The sequence below is a fragment of the Sus scrofa genome, chromosome 16 (assembly GCF_054392235.1).
Source record: "Sus scrofa isolate SSC_HxYL_T2T_F1_AM1 chromosome 16, Sscrofa_HxYL_maternal_Yorkshire_Landrace_v2.0, whole genome shotgun sequence".
Taxonomy (NCBI): Eukaryota; Metazoa; Chordata; class Mammalia; order Artiodactyla; family Suidae; genus Sus; species Sus scrofa.
Genome location: NC_139398.1, coordinates 24,163,746 through 24,188,921, shown reverse-complemented (window position 1 = coordinate 24,188,921; position 25,176 = coordinate 24,163,746). Strand labels below are relative to the sequence as shown.

General features: G+C 34.6%; 1 protein-coding gene across 6 annotated transcripts in view; it reads left to right on the top strand.

Moving 5' to 3' along the window:
• Positions 1–25,176, top strand: part of CDH10 (cadherin 10) — a 180,859-nt gene that overhangs the window by 137,322 nt on the left and 18,361 nt on the right. For all 6 annotated transcript variants that reach the window (XR_014830834.1, XM_085001751.1, XM_021076630.2 and 3 more), the window contains 3 exons: positions 20,027–20,214; positions 21,503–21,756; positions 22,525–22,661. Coding sequence is in view for 5 of the 6 variants with exons in the window: in XM_085001751.1 (XP_084857877.1) it covers positions 20,027–20,214; positions 21,503–21,756; positions 22,525–22,661 (579 nt within the window). In the remaining variant the exon portion in view is untranslated. The remainder of the gene's footprint in view (positions 1–20,026; positions 20,215–21,502; positions 21,757–22,524; positions 22,662–25,176) is intronic.

The window sequence follows — 25,176 nt, the reverse complement described above, 5'->3', positions numbered from 1 at the left end:
TCAATAATATTGATTTGTGCAGTTATTGCTCTATTATTATTATTATTCAATATTATAAAAGTAAGGTCAAAACAAACTTTCATGCAGATTGATTCAAATTCAACATTTCCCAATATGGTGTATCTGTGACTGATAAACATGTCAATCACTTGGAGAGAGTGGGGACAAATGAAAACCCACATGTCTTCCTTTATTGTTTAGCTCAATCGTTTTCAAATTTTTGTCTATTTTTTTGTAACTCGATAATGTCATTTTGTCTATTTTTTTGTAACTCGATAATGTCATTTTGTCTGCTTTTTGTCTATTTTTTTGTAACTCGATAATGTCATTTTGTCTATTTTTTTGTAACTCGATGATGTCATTTTGTCTATTTTTTTGTAACTCGATAATGTCATGTAAACCAGAATAACAAAGGATAGAAAGGACAAAAGTGACAATTGCTTCAAAGTCATATAAAATGAGCACTGAATAGCAGCTATTGGAATTTACATAATGGGGGTAATTGTGGATGATCTTTCCCAATTGGTTTTAGTAGAAATCATTTGGAAGAAGTGGGAGGGTAATAAATCGAGGAATAAAAGAAAGACAGGAAGAGTATCAGGGAAATAATGCTTGTACTTTTAAGAAGTTGAGGTGAACAACAAAATGAAAGAGAAAAGGAATATATTGTAATAGTTAAAAATAAATCTTGGACTAAGGGTGGTTTGGTAGATAATTTTTGAGAGCTTATTTATCCCAGCTATGCAGGAATTACCACGACAGTGGCCAACCTAGGACCTGAGCTACTGGATGAAGGTACAGAAAATAAAACCATAATCACGTGAATATATAATATGATATCTGGCCATGAGGTAAATGTGCAAAGAACAGAAAGCAGAATAAAGGATCAGCAGATGACAGGAGGGCTCTTTTAGGAAGGATGAATAAGGGAGGTTTCTCTAAGGAGGCCTGGATAATTTCAAAAACTGAAGATGCACGGACAATTTAATTTCTCTAGACTGCAACTCCTGAATATACAATACTTGGAGTGTTACAGTTAAAAAATAAGGTCACATATATAAAATATTTTCAGTGGTAACTGTAACATAGAAAAGTTCTCCTTACATATGGATTTTCTTCCCCTTCCGTTTTTCTTCTTAAGGAGTGTATCCAGTGTTTCTAATCTTATTGTTTTTCTTGCTCTGATGCTATGCTGCTATTCACTGGTGGCCAACCAAATATTTAATAAAAGTGCCTTAAGTCTGGGGAGACCTATAACCTTGGTGACCACAACAAAATGAATGTACCTATCTCATGAACAAATGAGCTGTTCCAGGAATGAGGACTCCAGAGCAAATGTTCTTGCTCTCAAGCAGTCAGATGTTCAACGGTCCTTGAATTGTATTATGTTTCACTCTGCAAACATAGCTCACCTGTATCTTATCCACCTGGTTTTTCACCTGAATAATTTCTTTTGTCCCATGTCCTTTATTCTTTCCCTAAATCAGAAAATAAATAAATAAATAAATAAGATCCATGGGAAAAGTCTATGAAAAGATGAAATTATTGGTACCTGATCATTGTAGGTTTTGGCAAAAACACCTGGGAAAATGGGATTTCTGCCCAAATGGCCTTTTTAAAAAGCATGGAAAATGCTGAAATATTGATTTTCATCCAGATGGGAGTTAGCGATTAAAGGATAATCTGGAGAGACAAGGCTAGTCCCAGCATCTTTGCCATAATACAGCAGAGAATGTTATAAGACTCTCTTAAATCCATTCCAAAAAGAAAAGAACAAAAAGACACAATGAAAAATACACATCAGAAAGAATGCCCAGGCCTAGAAAAAAAAGTGCCCAAAAGCAATTATGCAGATCAGAGCTCTGGCCAACCAGCTGGTGCCTAGGACTTGGCTCTAGTACTTGGATGGGACAGGACTCAAGTAGAAGGAAAGAAACTAAACATCTGAGGTTAGGCAAAAAATTCCAACCCACAAAAGAGCCAATTCTAGAATAGAGTTGGAGAAGACCATAGCTTATTATTAATATGTAGCTGTTTTCCCACATATTATATCACAGAGAAAGGAAGAAAAAGGAGATTATTTTTTCATTTTACTTAACAGTGGGTATGGCCTCCAGAGAAACCTATCTCTCCTAGAACCACTCCCCTGGTCTCCTTAGCAATGAGTCTCAGATATGTTTCTACACAGCTTAGATGGACAACTGGAAAACAGAAACCAGCAAATAAGTAGATTTATGTAATAGCTGAGCTATGACTTTATGAGGAGAGATATTTATCAACCGCATACAAGATATAATATGACTGAGTGATGGTCTTATTTGTATTTATCTATCTTTGGCCTCTTAAGATAAATTTCAGAACATTATGTATATGTGCAATCAATACCAAATTTGTGAGAATTCCAAAAGAGTGAATTTATTGTTGCTTACTATATTTCTTGCCATGAATTATTGAGAATGAGAACAAAAATCAGTTATTCACTAGTTAGTTCTGAAAATGAACACAGAATTTCTCACTTATAGCAGAGTTTTTTTTAAGATAAATTATAGTTAATGGGACACTTGGGTGTACAAATAAGCTTAATGAGACTGAGTATTTTGATGTTAGCACTTTATATTTTCCATCAAATTATATTTAAAGATTATGCACAAAAACAGCCAATTCAGATCTAATAGAATGCAATTCTAGAATCACTAGAATCACTCAGAGCCTAGAAGAGATTTCATGTCTATGTTTGTTTTAACTGCATGACCTTTATTGGCTACTGACTTTATTTAGCTGATTAAATTATATAAATAAGATTTATCTAGTTTGCCTATTTTTAAATAAAACAGTATAAAAATAATAGTAATAGGCACAGTGTCACAGCATCTACTAAATACTATAATAAATAATAAAAATTAACTCATTTAATCTTTATATCTGTATAATTACAATAATATAACATAATATATTTATTTACCCATTTTTATTGGTTAAAAAAATCCTGAAATACAAAACTGAAGTCATGTTCATTGCTCTATAGCTGGAAAAGAAATAACAGCCAGGTTGAGGACCCAGGTTCAATGACTCAAAATTCTGTGATTCTCACAGGGAACTATGTCCAATCTCCTGGGATAGACCGTGACGGAAAGTAATATTTTTAAAAGTATACATATATGTATAACTGCATAGCAGAAATTGGCACAACATTATAAATCAACTATATCTTAATTAAAAAACAAACAAAAAACCTCTGTGTGTCCAACCACTATACCAAGGAAGAAATCAGTACATCAAAGACTATTTATCTAGTGCATCTTGCCTTTAGTTAATTCAGTGATTCACTACTTATATATAGATTACAGGGACAACTTTAGGTAGGACATACTGAATTCTTAAAATATCCATGCATTTTGCTACAAACCCAGGAAAATCAAACCTTTAATTTTCAGTACATTTGCATTACCCAAAGACCAAACATGATTGACCATTTTGCTGGGATCCTTATGCTGCCTGGTGAATAAATAAACAAGTTTGCATCAGACAAGGTCTTTCAAGGAAATGTCTATATGATATACACAGGGATTTAAGATACGTACTTTCAGTGAGTTTTGAGACTACCATAATCCCTGTCTGGTACAAGAGAGGTTTGATTTAATAAGAGCTGATTTTCGCTTTGTAAATAGAGCCAACCTCTCCTCTACTGGGGATTCTAAGGTAATGTAGGCCCCAGGCTGATCTGCATATTTTAAAATTATCAAGCACATTTCAAGCAGTACAACAGTCAGGTATGTCCCAAGGAAGATGCTTTAGCCTGAGAAAGAAGGGAATGAAATTAAAAATATCTCTTTCCCCCTCTTTTATTATCTAGAAAAAAATGGATATTCTTATATTCAAAAGCACTGTTCTACAATTTATATAGGTTAGATTTAGCTCTGATTTTATTTTTTGCCGCATCTGCAGCATGTGGAAGTTCCCAGGCAGGGGATTAAACCCAAGGCACAGCAGTGACAGCACAGAATCTTTAACCACTAGGCCACCAGGGAATTCCTGTGTAGCTCTGATATCTATCATGATCACCAAAACCATCAAATATTAGTAGGTTTTTCCCCCTTGGTCCTAGGACCTGGAATTTGTAATAATTATAAATAAAGAGTTAAAGCATTCTTTGGATTTATTAAACATGGTTGAAGCCTTACTATGTGGCAGAAAGTATAATAAGAAATAATAATAAACTAATAATTTTATATTGAGAAATAAGAAAGAGAATACATCCATAAATGGTTTGCATTTTGAAAGATTATATAGACACAACGTGTCTCTCTCTCACACACACAAACATTCTTACATACACTTTTATTTTATCACATTGTATTTTCTCTCATACACATTGTCTCCATCACTCTTTTGCCTGCTTTTGTACATAGGTATAGGTTGTATACCTATAAGAATACATAGAAGAGTATATCCCACACGTATGCATATATACACATTTATACCTATGTATGTATGCAGGTAAACTTAGGTACACACATGTAACTGAAGGATGATACAATTACATCCATGATGTAACTGTCAGTTAAAGCCCAAATCATTAAATGATAAACTCTTCAGATACAAAAGGAATGTTTTTGTTAGGATAGGATGATCTAAGGTGACATTTGGGGAAATACATGTGATTTAGGGTGGCTTGATCCAGGGGTTTGAAGCAGAGGTTGTGAGAGATGAGAGTGGAAATATAGCAGAGTGGATACAAAAGTAAAATGCTGCTTAATATTAGCTAGGGGGCATTTTAAGGAAAGCACCAGGCACAGTCCTTCATCGTGTCTAATTATTGTGGCAGCACTGAAGCATATTGCTTGGATCGGGAAAGCAAGAGTTGATGAGAGTCTGAACTAAAGCTGAGGTGAAGAGGGGTTTAAGATACAGTTAAGTGGGTGATCCATAGGACGTAGTAATTGGGTGGTAAAAGGGTTTGAGAGAGAAAGGAGAACAAAAGATACTTTCTAGTTTTCTACCAGAAGAGCTTGTTTGAAGAGAGAGGCAAGGATTTCAGTTTGATTTGAACATTTTGAATGAAGATGCCTGCAGAAAGAGAGTGGGTTTTAAATACCTAGTAGATATTGAAATAATGTTGATCTGAGGTGCATTCGTGACATATAAGTGAAAACAGACATGCATGATCTCAGCTAGTCTAAATGTTTAGAGTGGCATAACTGGGAAAATGCACAATTTCCAAGTATGATGAATCATTTCTCTAGGAGAAATAGAGTGTGTGGAAATTATACAAAAATCCACTTGGAACTCTCCAGTTCCGTGGAAAGTTGCCTCAGACTAAACAACTTAGCATTTTGGATAATGGGATTCAAAGTCCCTCTGTATTATGATATCCTCTCGAATACACTTGGAAAGTACCCCTGGGTAGGTATAGAAAACATATACGGGGAAACAAAACTAGCAGCACAAATATGTTCAGACTCAATTAAGCTGCTGTTACAGAGTTTTCCGTAAGCCTAGGATTTCAGGCGAGATACACTGCCAAGAGACTGAGTACCTAAAACAATGTAATAAGTTTATGAATGACTCATTTAAAGTTATCTTTAACCTCCTCCAATTCTATAAGCTTTTTATGTTCCTCCACATTGCAATTGTGTGTATCTATCGATGCCAATTAACTTGGAGACAATTTCGAAGAAATGAATCAAGATGGATTCCTTAGTCTCTGGGGATCAATGACAGCTTCTCTAAAAGCTTTGTCCTGTTGCTTTCTTCAGTGGCATGAACAGGAAACTAAGACATCTTGCAGCATCTCGTTTTGCTCTAATTTACCTTAAATGCCCAAAGCTAAGTTGGTGATCGTGTCTCCAGTGCTCACAAATTTAGGTTTCTGCTTTCCCTCTGGTGAGACTCTTCAATTCCAAAACCTCAATTCTCTGTCAGCCTCTGGTGTGACTTTCAGCTCTCCTCTCCTTTCTCCTAAATGCCCATTTAGCGTTGCATAATTTCCTTAACTACTCTGCAGTTTCCTCTGAGGAGCTTTATCTTGTTTTTAATTTCTTCCTGTTAAGCTCATTAAAAAACATCTTTTAAACATTATACAATGGAATAGTTTATAAACGTGCATAATTGTATCATTTGTCTTAAAACAAGTATTGTTTGAGATTATTATGCAGCATAGAGATGTTACAATAAGATTACACAAAGCAAATAAAAAAATTAAACTAATGTTAAATTATTTTGTTGATTCATATGTGTGGTGCTTTTCTATCACGGCTTGGAAAAGTAGAGCGTCCTTAATGTAAATGTGAATAGTAACAAGGGCAGGGAACAAAGGAAAAAGTCAAATTGTCTCTGTGTGAACCTTGTTTTTTTTTTTTTTTTTTTTTTTTAATCACAAAATGATAGCTATTTGTTGCCAAGCTTCAAAACCTGTTTGCCCTCCTTGCTCTCCCATTTTTTTTTCTGGCATCTCTTTTGTCCTTCTCAAGGAAGTCACCCTGCCACATCTCTTATTTTGCCTATCTTATGCCTTTGCTTCAAAGTCTATTTCATTGAGCTGTCAGTTATTTCTAATTCCAGTACACAAATCTGCAGTGTTTTTTAATACTCAAGTGCGAAGGTCCTATTGATCAAATTTTTGGTAGAACAAGTGATCTGGAATATTTAGTTTTGAATCCTAAAAAACCAGAAATATATAAATTTGTTTAAAATCTTTAATAATGAAAATTTAGGTGTTATGTGAGGTTGTTGATAGCTGTCTCAAAGTACACTTATTTAAGTAGCTTTATCTTTTGGCCACTCCTTAGGAGGACGTCTTTGCAATAAAATCATTTCAGTTTTTACTTCCAGATACAACTTTGCTTAGGTGATATGGAAATGGCAATTACCTTTCTCCTCCTTGCATTCATGCCTTTGTGCTTAAGTCGATAACCAAACTGAGAACATACTCACTGGGAAGAAATATTTATCTGCCCTAAACATTAAAAGAGAAGCAGATGATTCAATCTGACACCTGGGAATGAATTTAAAACAACTATAAATTGGAATTGATAGGGAAGCGTACCACATAATTAAAGCTTCATCAACTGTAAGATAAAAAATAAGGAGCATGCAAATAGATGTCTTTAAGGAACTTGAAATGTAAGATGGGTGACAGGTGCTACTTTGCTTTTGTCAGTGTGTGCGGTACAATCTGTCTCCTTTCTGGATCCCCCCTACTGCTTCCCCTACATGGTAAACACCCTTGCCGGCTCTTAATTAAAGCAATTTCAGTTTGCTTGACAAACTAAGATACTTGTGTTCAACAGACAAGACTTGGAAATAAATTTAGAAGTATGAATGCAGATCTCTTTCATACCTTTCGAAATGTACTTTTTGAACATTGAAAAAGACCCAATAAATCTTGTCCCCTATTTCAGAGAAAGCATTATCCAACTATATGTCTTGGGCACTGAATAAATGTTTGTTGAATGAATGAATTAATAAAGTTACTTATAATCAAAACAATCATGAATGTATTGTGTTATGTATATACAGCATATATATCTTTATAATACAACTATCTGAATTACTTAACAGAAGAACTAAATCTGTGCTATTTTGATGAATGAGCTCGATCTTAATCCATGCTTTTCTGGAAATTGTGGATCTCCGTGAAAACACTTTTATTAGTGCTTCAGGGAGAAATAAATATACCTTAGTGCATGTATACACACACGGTTCACCCGCTTTTCGTGTGTATGTGTGTATCCTTTGTATATGAAATGTTAGACTTATTAAAATATGAATCAGTGGAGCATGATCACGTCTCTGCAAAACCTCAGAAAGTTGTGAAGATTAACATGGATAATACTTACTCTCATGAAAATGAAATAAACTTTGTGATGGCACAAACCAAGAAACAAAATGAAATAATAAGTGATTTGGATCATTGACCAGAACTATAATGACAAGTTCAAAGCAGACAGATTTCAGAATCTAAGCATGTGCCTAAAAATACAAGCAATCTCAAAAAAAAAAAAAAAAATCCAAGCTAAAAATAAAAAGTGGGAGAACAAATTCCCAGGGACAATATTCACAGTGAAATTAATGTGACAGTAAAATTAATGAAACAAAAAACTGTTTTTTTTTTCTTTTGTTCTCACTATCTGTCTGTTAAAAAAATCCATGATGTAGAGATGTTTTGTTTTGTCTTTTTTACCATAACTTCATCATCTCTAATATCATCAGGACTATTTTCTATTTATTTTTTAAAAAATAATTTGCATTGAAGTATTAAATTCACAGATAATTTTTAATGGAAAATAAGCCACCCATTCCATTCTTCCTTAACCATAATTCTAATCATCCCGGATGATTTAAACTGTTACGTTTTTCAGTTCATCTAGATCAAGCTGCAATTCTCTAATATTTTCTTGTTGTTTTTAAAATATTTTTATATATTACCTTTTAATTGCCTTTTATGATTCATGAAAATGGAGTTCAGTAGCATCTTAATCTGTTCTCCCCCTAATATGATTATAATACTTTTAAAATTTCTCTATTGGTTATCTTAGAAAATTTAAATGTTAGGAAACTTACATCCAACATTTTCAGCCTTCCTCTCTTTCTTTCTGCCCAACAGCATTCTCCCTGAAACACTAAATATAATCTAAGAATACAAAAACCTGAAAAATAGCACAGAGAAATCTACTCTAAAATTTGTGATGATCTATATGGGAAAAAAGAATGAATGTATGTATATGTATAACTGATTTACTTTGCTGTACACCTGAAACTCATACAACATTTTAAGTCAATTATACTCCAATAATTTTTTTAAAGAGATGTGAAATAAACTTAAAAAACATATATTTTTCTTTTTAAGGACATTCCTTTGGCATATGGAAGTTCCCTTGCTAGGGGTTGAATCTAAGCTGCAGCTGTAGGCCTACAACACAGCCATGGCAACACCAGATCCAACCTGCATCTGTGACCTACCTATACCACAGCTTGAAGCAATGCCATTTCCTTAACTCACAAGTGAGGCCAGGGATCAAACCCATATCCACACAGAGACAGCGTTGGTTCCTTAACACACTTAGAGCCACAATAAGAACCCAAAAAATTTTTGTCTTAAAAAACTATGATTTTTAATTGCATTTATCAAAGTACTATTCTATTATTTGTGAAAGTTTGGTCTTTAGTCCAAAAATTTATTCTAGAGCATATACTAGTTCTGAAAAGTCTAGGAGGAAAAAGGCCAAATATTTTATTTTCCATGTAATGATTTCAACTATTGAATATTAAAGGTCCTCTTTAGCGAAGTTGTATTTTCCAAGACATTACAGGTTTGTGCTTTAGGTGTCCTGTGTGTACTGTTGTTCAAAATTTATTAGTGAAAAATCCTATAGCACATAACTTCATTTTGGCAACAGTCAGAGTTACAAACTTAGATCCTTTAGTACTCTCCTTCCAAAATGAGCTGGCTAGTCTCAGGAAAATCTGCCATTTTAGACATTTCTTTTTCACTTTTGTAGCTTGGTCATAGCTCTCTTAATCTTATATATTCCTGTGTCTTGATTTATCCCCTTATTTTCCTGGAATACATTGTTCATTAGGTTCTTTTAAAAGGCCCAAAGGGAGAGAAATTTGCTGAGTCTAAAACAAATCTTTATTGGGCTATCACACTTGATTAATAGGGTGGCTACAGTGAATATTTGAAGTTCAAAATAATTAACTTTATCATCAAATTTTGATGACATTGCTCAATATCTTTCTAGGATCAAGTGTTACCTTGAAAGGTCCACTGACAGTTTGATCTAGTTCTTTTATTTTTTTCCAACCTTGCAATTATACATTAATTTTTAATTTTGTGTGTACTTCCCTCTATTGTCCTGTAGCTCACCAATTTTGACCTTTCATGATTTTAATTTTCTGTTTGATCAATTCACTTTTTCTCTGTAGCCATGGAATGTGGAATTTCCCAGGCCAAGGATGAAACCCTCACCACAACAATGACCCAAGCCTCTGCAGTGACAGCACCACATACTTAACCTACTGCTCCACAAGGGAACTCTTGTTCATTATTTTTTAACTGTTTTAACTTCAACTATTATATTATTAATATCTATGCATTGTATACGGTATCATATCAATATGGCCACTTTTCATAGCTATTCTCTAATAAAAATTTTTATAACTTTTACTCCCAAAAAAGTATTGAATATATATATATATATATTCAAATATTCCTTATATGATGAATCCATATTAGTTGTTTTGTTGATATGATTCAGCTAAAGTGTGTTATTTGTTTTGTTATTCTGCTTTTAAGTTTTTTTTGTTTTTTTTTTTTTTGGCTGTGCCCACAGCATGCAGAAGTTCCTGGGCCAGGAATCGAACCCATGCCACAGCAGTGACAATGCAAATCCCTAACTGCCATGCCACCAGGAAACTCTTGAGTTTTATTTTTTTGTTGCTTTGCAGTGTTTTGTTTTCCTGCTGATGCTCACTTATATTTCCTCTTGTTGATATTGTATATATATATATATTAAATTAATAAGCATTGAAATTTGTGAAATCTGGGGTTAAATTTTAATAGAATATGTTTACTTCTGTCAAGTGCCAGGAACACTAACAGCACTTTTAAGTGATGCATAATTTGACAATTATTTATGATGTATATGGATTTATTTGCTTGTTTTAAGTTTTCATGTAGTTTATAATAACTATAAGAGAATATAAGTAGTATCATTTTAAAGCATTGTAAGTACTTTAAAAATAGTTTTCTTTCACTGCATGATCCTTGAATTTTGTGCATGTGTGTGTGTGTGTACTTGAGAGATTATTCACATATATAAATATACGTAGTATTTATGTATTCTAAAACAAAATATTAGTTATCATTGATATTTATGGTTTATTAAAATAATATCAAACTATATAGAATTTTCTGAAATTTGCTTTTTTCCACTTAATGTGATGGATCTAACATTCATCCATATTTTTTCCAATATAATTATAGCTCATAGTTTTCACTTTTGCAATGTTGAGAAGTATGATAATGTATGTTTATTTACCTATTCTTATGTCGTTTCACATTTGGGGGTCTCTTGCTCTTTGTTTTTTAAAACTTTGTAAACAATATTCTGTATGGCATTTCTGCAGCTATTCTCCTCATGCTCATTGCTGGATTTTATTTATGGTAATATTTAACTTTACATCCTATAATTCTGTTTTAGGTTGAATTGTGTACCCTAGAAATACATATTTTTAAGTCCTAACCCCCCAGTACCTCAGAATGTGACCATATGTGGCAATAAGGTCTTCACAGAGGTGATTGAGTTAAAAGATCATTAGGTTGGGGCCCTAATCCAATATGAATAGTGTCCTTTAAAGGAGGGAAATTTCGGCACAAAGAGAGACATGCACGGAGGGAAGACAATGTTAATATACAGGCAACAGATGGTCATGTAACTGGGGAGATGCATCTACAAGTCAAGGAGTACCAAGCATCATTGGCAAACACAAGAATCTAAAATAGGCAAAGGATCTTCCCTAGTGCTGCCAAGGGCAGAATGGCCCTGCCAAATGCCTAAGTTTCAGAATTCTAGTCTTCAAAACTGTAAGGCAATACATTTCTATAGTTTTAAGCTACCTAGATTTTGGTACTTTGGTACTCTAGGAAGTTAACATTTCCCAAAATCATTGTGCCAGATTTAACCCCCGTGAGCTCCGCATAATAGTTCCTACTAGGTCACATACTTTTACCATTTGGTTTTGTCAGACTTTATTTTTTGTTAATTAAAATGGCTGTAAAATGATATCCCATCATTTGCAAATCTTGCATTTGCTTAAGATCCAGTATATTTCTTGCTGTTTGTCTTGTCTCTTCTACTATAAATTGTTTTTCATTCACTTCCTTGACTACTTTGTCTCCTTGTTAATTTGTCTTTTCCTGTGGCTCCATATGTATTTACGTATGTATACGTACGTACATATGCATGAGTGTGTATCTGTATCTATATTTATATACACACATATGGGTGTGTGTGTGTGTGTGTGTACCCCAACAGGCACTGACATGTTCTACATCTTATGGCACCTCACTCACTCCATCATGTTCCTTCCTTTGTGGCTTTAAAAGCCAAGTATTTATAACTATTTTTATTGAGTTACAATACATTTTTCCAGTGCTGTTAATGTCTTTCACCTTTGTAACAGGCATCTGGGGGAGAAAGTTGTGCGATGAGGTAGCAAGGAGTTATCCTCTCAGTGGCCTAATCACAGTGGTTTTCTTGTCCGTACTCTGATTCTCCCTGAAGTAACTGTAGACTGCTTCCCGATTCTTCACCCACTGTGCTGTGGACACCAATGTTGTCTTTCTCCCCTAGCAGTTACAGCTGCCTTTGTTTGTGAAATTAGAGCTCTCCAGGGTTATCTAAACATACATTATGGATGTAGAATGCTGTGAACGGTGGCTTGATCACCCTTCCACTGAATGCAAATCACTTACTAGTCCTAGATTATTGGGGAAACTGTTTGCTGCTGTGTAACTACCCTGTGGAGAAACTAGAGTTTGATATTTATTCTCCTTGCTTCAAGAGACCATAAAAATAAAGATCAATTTTGTGAAAATAGCAGCTTTCCTCTGACCAAAAGGAGGCTTCAGTTTTCTACTTACCTCTCTAGGTTCTAATTTTTATTCAAGTTGGAGCTTGTGCTTTATTAACGCCTTCAAAGGTTTATCTCTAGCTCTATGATCCACAAATATTGCTTTTAAATGTGAAAGTTGAACTGAATTAACTAACTTATACTGCCAGAAACCTAATCTGATTTTATGGGGTTTTTTTTGTTTCTTTGTTTTGTCTTTTTAGGGCCACACCCATGGGCAGGTAGAGGTTCCCAGGCTAGGGGTTCAGTCATCTGTAGCCACCGGCCTACCCCACAGCCATAGCAATGCAGGATCCAAGCTGCATCTGCAACCTACACCACGGCTCATGGCAAACCTGGATCCTTAACCCACTGAGCAAGGCCAGGGACTGAACTCAAGTCCGCATGGATACTAGTTGGGTTCCTTAACTGCTGAGTTCGGGAACTCCTGATTTTATGTGTTTTAATCAACTAAATAATTATTGATTTATCAATGATTTTCAAAATTTGAAAATTTTCATATTTTCAAAGTGCTGGTGAATAAAAGCAAGTTGGTTGGTTTCTTTGCACTTTTCTATGATTCCGATAATCTCTGATACATCTTTTAATTTCTATCTCAAGAAAACCTAATCTCACCTTCCTTTCCATTCATCAGACTTAAAAATAGTAAATCTCCAAGAAGGCTTAGTTTATATTATAGAGAAAACAAAGGTGTTCCCATTGTGGCGCAGCAGAAACGAATCTGACTAGGAACCATGAGGTTGCGGGTTGATCCCTGACCTTGCTCAGTGGGTTACAGATCCGGCATTGCCTTGAGCTGTGGTGTAGGTCGCAGATGCAGCTCGGATCTGGCATTGCTGTGGCTGTGGCACAGGCCAGCAGCTACAGCTCTGATTAGACCCCTAGCCTGGAAACTTCCATATGCACAGGTGTGGCCCTAAAAAAGACAAAAAGAAAAAAGAAAAGAAAAAGAAAAAACACAGTGTTGGTGAGTGGTATTTGGACATTAGGGTTTTTTGGTTTTATTCTAATGGAATGGAATTCTAGGCCTTTTGCAGTGACTATGATTAATGCAAAAATGTGCACCTACTTTACAATTATGAATTTATATATAAAGATTTGTATAACCAGTTCTAATATTACAATGTTTCTATTTAAATATTTTTATTCTCTTGTACTACAGGGTTTTCTCTTATGCTGAAAAGACAAATTATAATAGTATAAATCATAGCACTCTAAATTAATTTTGAAAGGTACAAATACTTTTATTTCTAAAACAAAAATCAGTTATATATTAAAAGGCAATTACTTATTGTTCTTTAAACTTTTATATTAAAGATATAATTAGATTTTTTATTTCAAATACAGTTACCTTCCTTTTGGTTTTCTGACATGTTTGCAATTTTCATATTGCATTATGAAAAAAGAGTTATTCCATTTATTAAAATTTTTGAATACTATACAATGTTTTAAAATTTTGATTCTCACTTCATTAAAAGAAATGAGGATTTACTTGGAGACACAATTGATTTTAGGACTTGGGCAGGAAAAATATAAGATGAACCTGAGTATTTTGTGATACTGGGAATTAAGGAAGTACTCCCACCCAAAAAAAAACCCATAAATAAATGATGGAGGCATGGTGAAAAAAAAGTAGAGCCAACCTAAAACGTTACCCAATGGGAGTTCCTGTTGTGGCGCAGCGGAAACGAATCTGACTAGGAACCCTGAGGTTGCAGGTTCGATCCCCGGCCTTGCTCAATGGGTTAAGGATCCGGTGTTGCCATGAACTGTGGTGTAGGACGCAGACGTGGCTCCAATCTGGCATTGCTTTGGCTGTAGTATAGGCCGGCAGCTATAGCTCCAATTAGACCCCTAGCCTAGGAATCTCCATGTGCCGCGGGTGCGGCCATAAGAGGACAAAAGACGAAAAAAAAAATAATAATAATAAAATATTACCCAATGACCACACCTGTGAGAATTTGCACAAAACAATAAATAACCATATTTTTAGATTAAAACACGTAGAATAAAATAAATTCCTTGTCTCTATACTGATAGGAAGAAAGAAGGAAGGTAAGGAAGGGAGGAAGACTTAACAAAGGAAATATTTAAAAATGGCAGAAACATCTTCTTAACCAAGTGATCAGGGTTAACATCATCAGTCGTATGATGTATTGGCATCACATGCTCCCTGATGTGAAAACAGATCACTTTTATAATATCCTTGACCAAAATCCTTAACTCAATCTAATCATGAAAAAATCTGAGACAGACCCAGGTTGAAAGACTTTTTACAAAATAACTGACCAGTATTCTTTAAAAGTGTCAGAATCATAGAAGGCATGGAAAATGGAAGAACTCTCACAGATTGGGGGAGAAAAAACAGGCATGACTTCCAAAAGCAAAACAGGATCTTTGAAAAGACTTTAATGGAAAAGCTGGTGAAATTAAAACTGAGTTTGGAATTTAGTTAATAGTAAAGTGATTAGAATATTATTCCTAACAAACTCAACTTTATACTGCATATGTGATTATGAATTAAAAATTAAAACTGAACTTATTGAATAGTATACAATCAGTTGTGGTACAGCTTGAGTTCGAACCCACATTAAGAAACCTCCACACATTTCTTGTCGGGTTTTGGTATCATGGACTTACGCTACTGAGCGCATATAATAAGCTCTGCAACAGTCCTCATTTTTCTTTTCTCTAGAAGATTTGCACATAAAATTGTAAGTTACTTTAAGTAGAATAATTTTTTCTCTGTACCACATATTTTAATTTCTTTTCATTTCTTTTACAATTAAAATATTTATTATAGTTGATTTACAGTGTTCTGTCAATTTCTGCTGTCTTACAGCAAAGTGACCTAGTTATACATATATATGCATTCTTTTTCTCACATTATCCTCCATCGTGTTCCAACACAAGTGACTAGATAGAGTTCCCTGTGCTGTACAGCAGGATCTCATTGCTTATCTACTCCAAATGCAATAGTTTGCATCTACTATCCTCAAAATCTCAATCCATTCCCTCCCCCTTGGCAACCACAAGTTTGTTCTTCATGTCCATGAGTTTGTTTCTTTTTTGTAGATAGGCTCATTTGTGCCATATATTAGATTCTGGATGTAAGTGATATCATATGGTATTTGTCTTTCTAACTTACTTCACATAGTATTAGAATCTCAAGTTCCACCCATGTTGCCACAGATGGCATTATTTTGTTCTTTTTATGGCTGAGTAGTATTCCATTGTGTATATGTACCACAACTTCTTAATCCATTCATCTGTCAATGGACATTTAGGTTGGTTTCCATGTTTTGGTTATCGAGAATAGTGCTGCAATGAACATACAGGTGCATGTCTCTTTTTCAATGAAAGTTCTGTCTGGATATATGCTTCAAGTAGGATTGCTGGATCACATGGTAGTTCTATATTTAGTTTTCTGAGGTACCTCCATACTGTTTTCTCTAGTGGCTGTACCAATTTACATTCCCACAAACAGCAAAGGAAGGTTCCCTTTTCTCCCCACCATCTCCAGCATTTATTATTTGTAGGCTTATTAATGATGGCCATTCTGACCAGTGTGAAATGGTACCTCATTGTAGTTTGGGTTTGCATTTCTCTAATAATTAGTGATGTTGTGCATTTTTTCATGTGCCTGATGGCCATCTGTATGTCTTCTTTGGAAAATGGCTACTCAGGTCTTCTGCCAATTTTTCAATTGGGATTTTTTGTTGAGTTGTATGAGTTGTTTGTATATCTTAAAAATTAACCCCTTGTCCATTGCATCGTTTGCAACTATTTTCTCTCATTCTTTAGGTTGTCTTTTTTTTTCTTATGGTTTCCTTTGCTGTGCAAAGGTGTATAAGTTTGATTAGGTCCTGGAGTTCCTGACATGGCTCAGTGGTTAACGAATCTGACTAGAAACCATGAGGATGTGGGTTCGATCCCTGGCCTTGCTCAGTGGGTTAAGGATCCAGCGTTGCCGTGAGTTGTGGTATAGGTCGCAGACACAGCTCGGATCCCACATTGCTGTGACTATGGCGTAGGCCGGCAGCTACAGCTCCGATTCGACCCCTAGCCTGGGAACCTCCATATGCTATGGGAGCAGCCCTAGAAAAGGCAAAAAGACAAAAAAAAAAAAAAAAAAAGTTTGATTAGGTCCTATTGGTTTATTTTTGTTTTTATTTCTATTGCTTGGGGAGACTGACCTAAGAAAACATTTGTACAGTTGATGTCAGAGAATGTTTGCCCAAGTTCTCTTCGAGGAGTTTTATGGTGTCTTATGTTTAAGTCTTAAGCCATTTTGAGTTTATTTTTATGCATGGTGTGAGGGTGTGTTCTAGTTTCACTGATTTGCATGCAACTGTCCAGCTTTCTTAGCACCACTTACTGAAGAGACTCTCTTTTCCCCATTTTATATTCTTGCCTCCTTTGTAGGATTAACTGACCGTAGGTGTTTGGATGCTTTTGCAACTTTTTTAAGTCTTCCAATTTTATCTTATTTGAACCATCAGTAACATAGAAGTTATTTTTAATTTTCTTCTAGATTTTTAAGGACATGAGTATTGGGAGGATAATCTTTTTTTGTATTTACCTCTACCTTAAATTGTAGCCTGCTCAGGGAATTTAGTATGTACTGATTTATTAAAATGTATTTAAACATGTCTGATAACTTAATAATTGGTCAAGTTGGGTTCAGTGTTTCATGCCTACTTGAAAAGAATCTGTACTTTGTAGATAGTGCATGCATGCAGGTTTTATATATATATATATATATATATATATATATATATCAACCCAATCATGAATATTATTTGTATTTATTTTGTTTATATTCCATGTATTTGCAATATTTTTGGTCTGGTTAACTGATCATTCATTAAACAACATTATTGTGACTGTGTTCCACATATACTCTAGGTTTGAGGATAGATAATCTTGGTACTAAAGTTTAAAAAAAAAACATTTTGTAAGACATTATAAATGAAATGAAAAAATTAAGAATTTATCCTAACATTCATAATAAATGCTTTCAGTAGAGATGTGACACCATTTTTATATTTTAGAGAAGCTACTTCTGCTGCAGTATAACAAATCAATTTATTGAGATGCTCCTTTTCTAATATTTAATTTGTTAAAGAAAGTCAATGAAGAAAGTAGGCTAAAGTTGATGATGTTTTGTGGTAGAAGAATGGTGAGATAGATATATGTCAAAAGGAAGAGTTAGAGGTTCCAGGCAAAGAGTTGTTCAGAAAATGTCTTCTAAGGAGGAAACATGTATTAACTTGAAGAATAAAAACTTACTGGAAAAACCTAAAGAAGACAAGTGTTATTAATTAAGGGAGAGAATACCAGGAAAGAGGAGCCAGTCTATTGGAGGTCCAGTCTATGTATGATTTAAGTACAAAGGGACCTATCAAAGGTTTTGAAACCCTCAGTAACAATTGATTAAATTATTGTTTTCAATGGATAATATAGCTTCAGTGTTTACTGAGTGTATCTGAGATTTGAACTATAGGACCTGCTGGATAAATTAGGAAGTTTGTCAGCTACCCAGTATAAGTATATAGGGAGTCCTGCTCTGGTGCAGTGAGTTAAGGATCCTTCATTGACACAGATGTGGCTTAGGTCTCAGCTGCAGCTCGGATTTGATCCCTGACCCAGAAACTTCCATATGTTGTGGCTGTGGCCAAAAAAGAAAAAAAAAGAATAAGTATGTAGTGGCTACTATACTCAAAGAAATACTATGGGAATAGAATGTAAAAAAAAAAAAGTGCAAAGTTGTCCCTGTCTTGTGTACCATCCTCATGGTACACACAGATTAACAAGTGAATGCCCAACAGTTTCAAGTGATGTGAAGAGTGATTGATAGAGAGAAAAATCATAGAAAAAGAATTTAAAAGTACACATTAAGAGGCTAACTGGAGTGTGATAGAAAGTGTCTTAATAATGTCTCCTAGGAAAGGACTTTTCAAACTGAGCAGACACAGGTGCCTGTATTTGTTAATGCTGCCATAACAAGGTACCACAGACTGAGTGGGTCAAATAATAGAAATTGATTTTCTCACAGTTCTTGAAGTAGAAATTCAGATCAGGGGGTTCCTTAGGGTCTTACGTTGGTTTGTAGGTGGCCATCTTCTTGTCTTCACAGAGGCTTTCCTCTGCACCTGTGCCCAAATTTTCTTAGGACACTAGCCATGTTAGATTAGGACTTATCCTAATGCTCTCGTTTAACCTTAACTTCCCTCTAAAGACATTGTCTTCTGGAACAGTCACATTTTGAAGTAATGAATAGGGGTTTGAAGTTCGATATATACATTTTGAGGGCCATGACTCCCTAAACACTCAGCACATAATAGTGCCATTTTCTTAGATTTGGTAAACTGTGTTATGGTTTTTTGAGGGTAGTTGGGGATGAGTTTTACATGAGGGAACTAGTATGTGAAAAACAGAGAGATGTACGGAATTTATATTTTTGGCAAGAAGACTTTGAAAAGTCCAGTTTGGTGCACATCTTTCCTGGAAGCAACTAAAGGAAACACATTTTAGGAAAGATATACTCAGGCATGAGCATGACTAGCTAAGAGATTTGGATTTTATTGTGTATATTAAGGAGAATTACTTAAGGTTTATGAGCAAGAAGGTGCTGTAATCAGAAGTGTGCTTCGGGTCGATTAATCTGTCAGTAAATGTAGTTTATGATCAGGTACTAAAACATAAATCTCATTAGCAGTAGAGGTTGTTCCTGCTGGAAGCACAAGTAGGTGTACCATGGGCTTAGATATTTCTTGTTTTGCTCTGGAATGGATGGGAATTTGCTAGAATTTAGTGTTTTTACACTGACACCACGAAGGACATCTTTTTATTTCTCCCACAGACTAGCCTTTGTGTCACCTGTCACAAACAGAGGTAGGCTTCCTCCCTACAATGGCTGATTTCATGGAATTGTGTAATGTTCTGCCCTGCAGCTGAAGTAAACTGAGTAGTAAATATCTAAAAACAACAAAGGAAAAACAATTGAAAAATATTTTCACTGCAATATATAAATATCTACGGTATATTCTATGATTTGTTCTGATTGTATAAACACACACAGGTACACAACTGCATTCAAAGCTAATCTCTAGTTCTTTGTGTGAATGCAAAACAATAATAACATGCTCACTTAAAAACTAGAATTTCTGATATGATTAGAGATTGGGTCTCACTATTTATAATAGGTACAGACCAAATTTCCACTTTTTCTGTACCTAGACTTATCCATCTGATGTGTCTTCTACTTATTAATTAGTCAACATTTAATGTAGAGCTTAAGATTTATAACATTCTCTCATAATATTTTGTCTTTGAATACTCTATTGAGAAATCTCTTACTTTTTCTTTCTGTCTGTATTCTTGACAGATACCATCCACCTTCGGGTCCTTGAATCCTCCCCAGTTGGCACAGCCATTGGAAGTGTCAAAGCAACTGATGCTGACACTGGGAAGAATGCTGAAGTTGAATACCGAATTATTGATGGAGATGGGACAGATATGTTTGACATCATTACTGAGAAGGACACACAGGAAGGCATTATAACTGTGAAAAAGGTGCAGAACATCAGCAGAAATAATCACTTGACTGTTTAGAAAGTAGAGATTTCTATATGTGTTATCCATTCATGCATTGTCCATTAAGAAATATCACTGCCTTGTTCTAATATAAATATGTATTATGAGGGGCATAAAGCCAAAAGTCTCCTTGGACATTTTTACCAAATATTTTTGTTGACTGAAACATGAAACCTGAAATTTGACAAAATTTAAAAGCCAAGCTAATATATATGTGATCATATTTCTGAACTACAGTAATAAAAGCCCCTTATTAACGTTGTTTTCTTAAAAATAGTTAATAACTAATAATAGCAATATATCATTACACTTGGAGGCATACGTAGCATGCCATCTATCCAGATGTATGAAGCAATAATTAGAGTTGCTAATAAAAAGAGACATCATGGATTGGAAGATAATTTCATTGTTCACATTTCCCCTTCTGCTACATAAATTAAACTTTTCTGCTAACATATGCTCACTAATATAATTTGAAGGTAACTAGATTTTTTTTTTAATTATGGAAAGTACCATCACTATCAGAAAAAAAATCAAGGCACAGTAAAATTTAGGTCCTAGTGAAATGAAATACCTTGAATTCTCTATTTGCCTGAAGTAACCACTGGTTAATCACAAAAATATCCTCAGTCTATTTTAAAGCCCCAGATAAAAAAACAGCTGTCTTTAAATGGATAGCAAAGGAGTGACCAACTCAATATTTAAGTTCCTTTTCTTTCATAATGCAATAGAATTACCAATTAACTATCAAAATTTTTCTCTTTACCCAAGGTTTTTCTTATTTTTAATGTTTCATATAACTGTTTACAGTTTTATATTAGTCTTTAAAATTTCATCCAAATTTATGTGATACCATGATCCCATTAAACTGAATGGAAATATCACAATATATGTTTTAAAAGATTACTGTGTTTTTTTGTCTAGAAAAATTTATCAGTAGCCACTGCTACTAACACAATCCACCAGCCATGTTTTTTAATGAGTTACCATTTTATGAGACAGGTCTTAAAATCCTTTTTAATTTCTCTAAAATTTAAAACCTCACTTTCCTATGTTCTGAAGTATTACATTTTAAATACATAAAAAGTAAAAATTTAATCCTATCTAATATGTAAGGATTATATATTTTTATTGCTTTTAATTATTTACACTTAACAACTTGACAGATCTCAAGTAGGCTTTAAAAATCATACTGTAACTTGGAAGAACATACAGTTCAATTTCCCACAATATAATTTGATGATTTACTTATTTATTTTTAACACAGCCACTTGACTATGAGAGCCGAAGACTTTACACTCTGAAGGTTGAAGCAGAAAATACCCACGTGGATCCACGCTTTTATTACTTAGGGCCATTTAAAGATACGACAATTGTGAAAATCTCTATTGAAGATGTGGACGAACCTCCTGTTTTCAGTAGGTCCTCCTATCTGTTTGAGGTTCATGAAGATATTGAAGTGGGCACCATCATTGGAACTGTGATGGCGAGGGATCCAGATTCTACTTCCAGCCCCATTAGGTAATGATGCTTATGTTTAGGATGAAAGAAAGAAAAAGAAAAAAAAAAAGGACTGAAGTAAATATAGAGATTGTCGAATTCTATTTAAAGCATTTAACACACTGAAAGATAAGAGAGTCTCTCCATAAGTTGTGCATCCATTTAATGAACACAAGTGTTTAAAACAAATTTTCTCTGTTCTGGGGCAGGGTAGGCACGAGTTTCATAGCGTGCTTCAGGTTTAATCATGCCATTTAGCCTGAAACTTAGCTCGTATTCTCTGACTGTATCTTTAAGGTATTTGTTGTTCTGACCCCTGGTACAGATAAAGGGCATTATGTCCGCTCTGCATTTTTAGTGTAACTAAATCAACTTATTTGTGCTTTAGGGTTTTTAAATAATTTGTGAGGCTGAGAGGAGTTTTAATAATTAAGAAGAATATAATCATGACAATGTTACAATGTAGTTATGGTTTTAGGAACTCTTCTGTACTCCAGCCATCAAAGGGGAAAGTTTAGTTGTTTTGGTATATCAAAAAAAATGTATAATATTCCAGAAAGATCAGAGTCATTTCAATTGGGGGTGGGGGAGGCTGGGGGAGGGTCAGAGAGTGTGTGTGTTTATGTGTATGAGAGAGAAATTGATGAAATAGTCTGCATTCTGGGTCAGTACTATGTCCTCTCTTGAAATTATTATATATCACTATATGTGTGTCTTTGAATTTTACCATTTTCTCCTCCAAGCCCTCGGTAATAATGCCCTGTGTTTTTCTCTGCCCTCTATGCTCAGATTCTCCTTAGATCGCCATACTGACCTTGACAGGATCTTTAACATCCATTCTGGAAATGGATCCCTTTATACATCAAAACCACTTGACCGTGAACTGTCTCAGTGGCACAATCTTACTGTTATAGCTGCTGAAATCAGTAAGATGAATTTTATGTATATAATATTTAGCATATTTGTAGTTTTTTATATGAAAAATAATCCCTTCTCATTGTGTACATGAATTATAATTTTAATCTAAGGTTTTAAAAGGTCTCTCAACACTGTAATTGTTTTCAATTATTTCTATATATACTGAGAAATAGCTATAGGCAACCACAAATCTACATTTAATGTTAACTAATAAGAATGAACTAGAATTGGGAACAAAAGTTACTCTCTTTGGAGGAAAGTGAAATGTACTAAATTTGTTGCATGGGCACTATCAATTAAAACCTCTGCCAAAATTCTAGGAGACCTTTATTTAATAACAAACACATAGGTGGATATCATTACTTCCTTTTTTACACATGAGGAAACAAAGTTATTGGTAATAATAGCCAATATTAAACCCTCTGTGCCAGAAATTATTCTAAAAATTTTAGCTTAATTTTTCCTCCTAATATTTTGATTTACCTTATTTAACAGAGAAGGAAATAAGACTCCAGGGATTTTATTAACTTGTCCAAAGTCACAATGCCAGAAGTAGTAAAACTTGCATTTGAAACTAGTCAGTCTGTTTGTAGATTCAATACCTATTCTATGCCTAATTTATAAAATTTCATCCAACTAACAACAGACAGAGCCAACATTCAAAATCATATCTATCTCTACTTGCAAAAGTTCTTGCCCATATACGGGACTGGCTACATAATTTTTATGGCCCATTATAAAATGAAATTGTCAGCCTCTTGTTAAAAAATGAGTAAGAAATTTAATATGGCAACAGCAGAGCATTACTCAAGAATGGGTGGGGCCCTTCTAAGTGTGAGGCCCTTACAGAGGCCCATGAAGCCAGCCCTATCCATACACACAAGCCTGTTCATGGTTTCTACTTCCTGTATTATGATAGGAGCATGAAAAAGAGCAACTTTTTTATTTTTAATTTTTTGGGGGCTGCACCTGCAGCATGCAAAATTTCCCAGGCTACGGATTGAACCCATGCCACAGCAGTGACAATACTGAATCCTCAACATTTCAGATCTGAAAAACTGAGCTTGAGTCCACAAACACATATCAAGGTCAAGGTATCTGAGTAATCATTCCAGTATTCAGAAGGCAGGGCATTGGGGCTCAATTACTAAGAGTCTCAAAAGGATGGAACTAGTCTAGACAGATCATTAGCAGTGAACTTAATTCCCTAAGAGAAAGTAGTTGATTTAACATTTTTCTTAAGCCTTGCTCTGAAATATAGATTAACCCTACTGTCCAAAAGATTGGATTTTTCCATAATGAGATAAAAGTGGCTGTATCTCTTAAGGTGAACCAACAAATTTTTGAGTTTTTCTTAAGGAAGGCTTTTATTTCTTTATCTGTCTCCACATCACAATGTTTAAATGTGCCCGACAGGATCCAGTCTGATTATTCTAGAATCATGATTGTTTGTGCTCTCTGCTTGATTCAAGATCCTTATTCAAGCCCAATGAGCTAGGAATTGCATTTTCCATTTCAGATACTTTGAGAAATTTAACTTCTAAAGCTAGTTGAAGTAATTACAATTCTGTAAAAAGCTAAGTCAATTATGTTCTTTTTAAGAACTAAACCTACTTTTTGCCTTTAAATAAAATCAGTCTATGGTGTAACTGCTGGAAATGCCTACCTGCCAAACCACAAATAGTCAGGGGCCCATTATGCTGTTCTGATTATTAAATGGAATGAGGCTGAGAGGGAAACAGCATATAGAGAATTGTTTTTACAAGATTTTAAACACTGGGTTTATGGTGTGTCGTACACCAAGCCCAAAGCCATGCAGAATTGCTTATAAATGTGAGTCATGCCGAAGTGTTTCCAGTTTCTGCCTGTAACAGTTTAGTTCTACATTCCATAGCAGTATATCCCTTCATATGGCAGGTACTATTCCAGGTAATCATTTAGTGCATTATACCATGGCCTAACTTCTTTTTTTCATCTTTAAAAAATATTTTTAAATGCCATATGGAAAATAAAAAAATCTAAAATTAAGGTCACAGTCAAGAATTATAAAACATGTTGTTATAGAAACGAATAAGTTTCTATAACCACATCTGAAAATCAAACTATAATCATTGAAATTCTGAGAACAGCAGAGCGAAGAAGTTTATGTCTGGAGGACTCCATTTTCTATACCTGCTTCCTTCCTCATTAATAGAAATTCTTGCCCCAAGCATGTAGAAAACTTAGCTTTTTCTAAAGCCTGGGATTTCTGGATAACAATTTAAGCTTCTTCTTCCTGGAGGTGTGGAAAAGCCTATGAATACATGGCATGGTTTTACCTTAGGACGTACATTTTGAGATCCTTATTGCTCATACATTCTTGCTACAGTAGAGTTTGCTGGATGACCGAGAGGCTCTGGTTGTAAATATATGCCAGCTATTATTCAGGATGATGCTTCTTTGCAATGCTTTATATTTTTATTTAAACATAAGCTGCTGCATCTGCCCGTAAAAAGATTAGTGTAAGCACTGTTTTTTGAATAG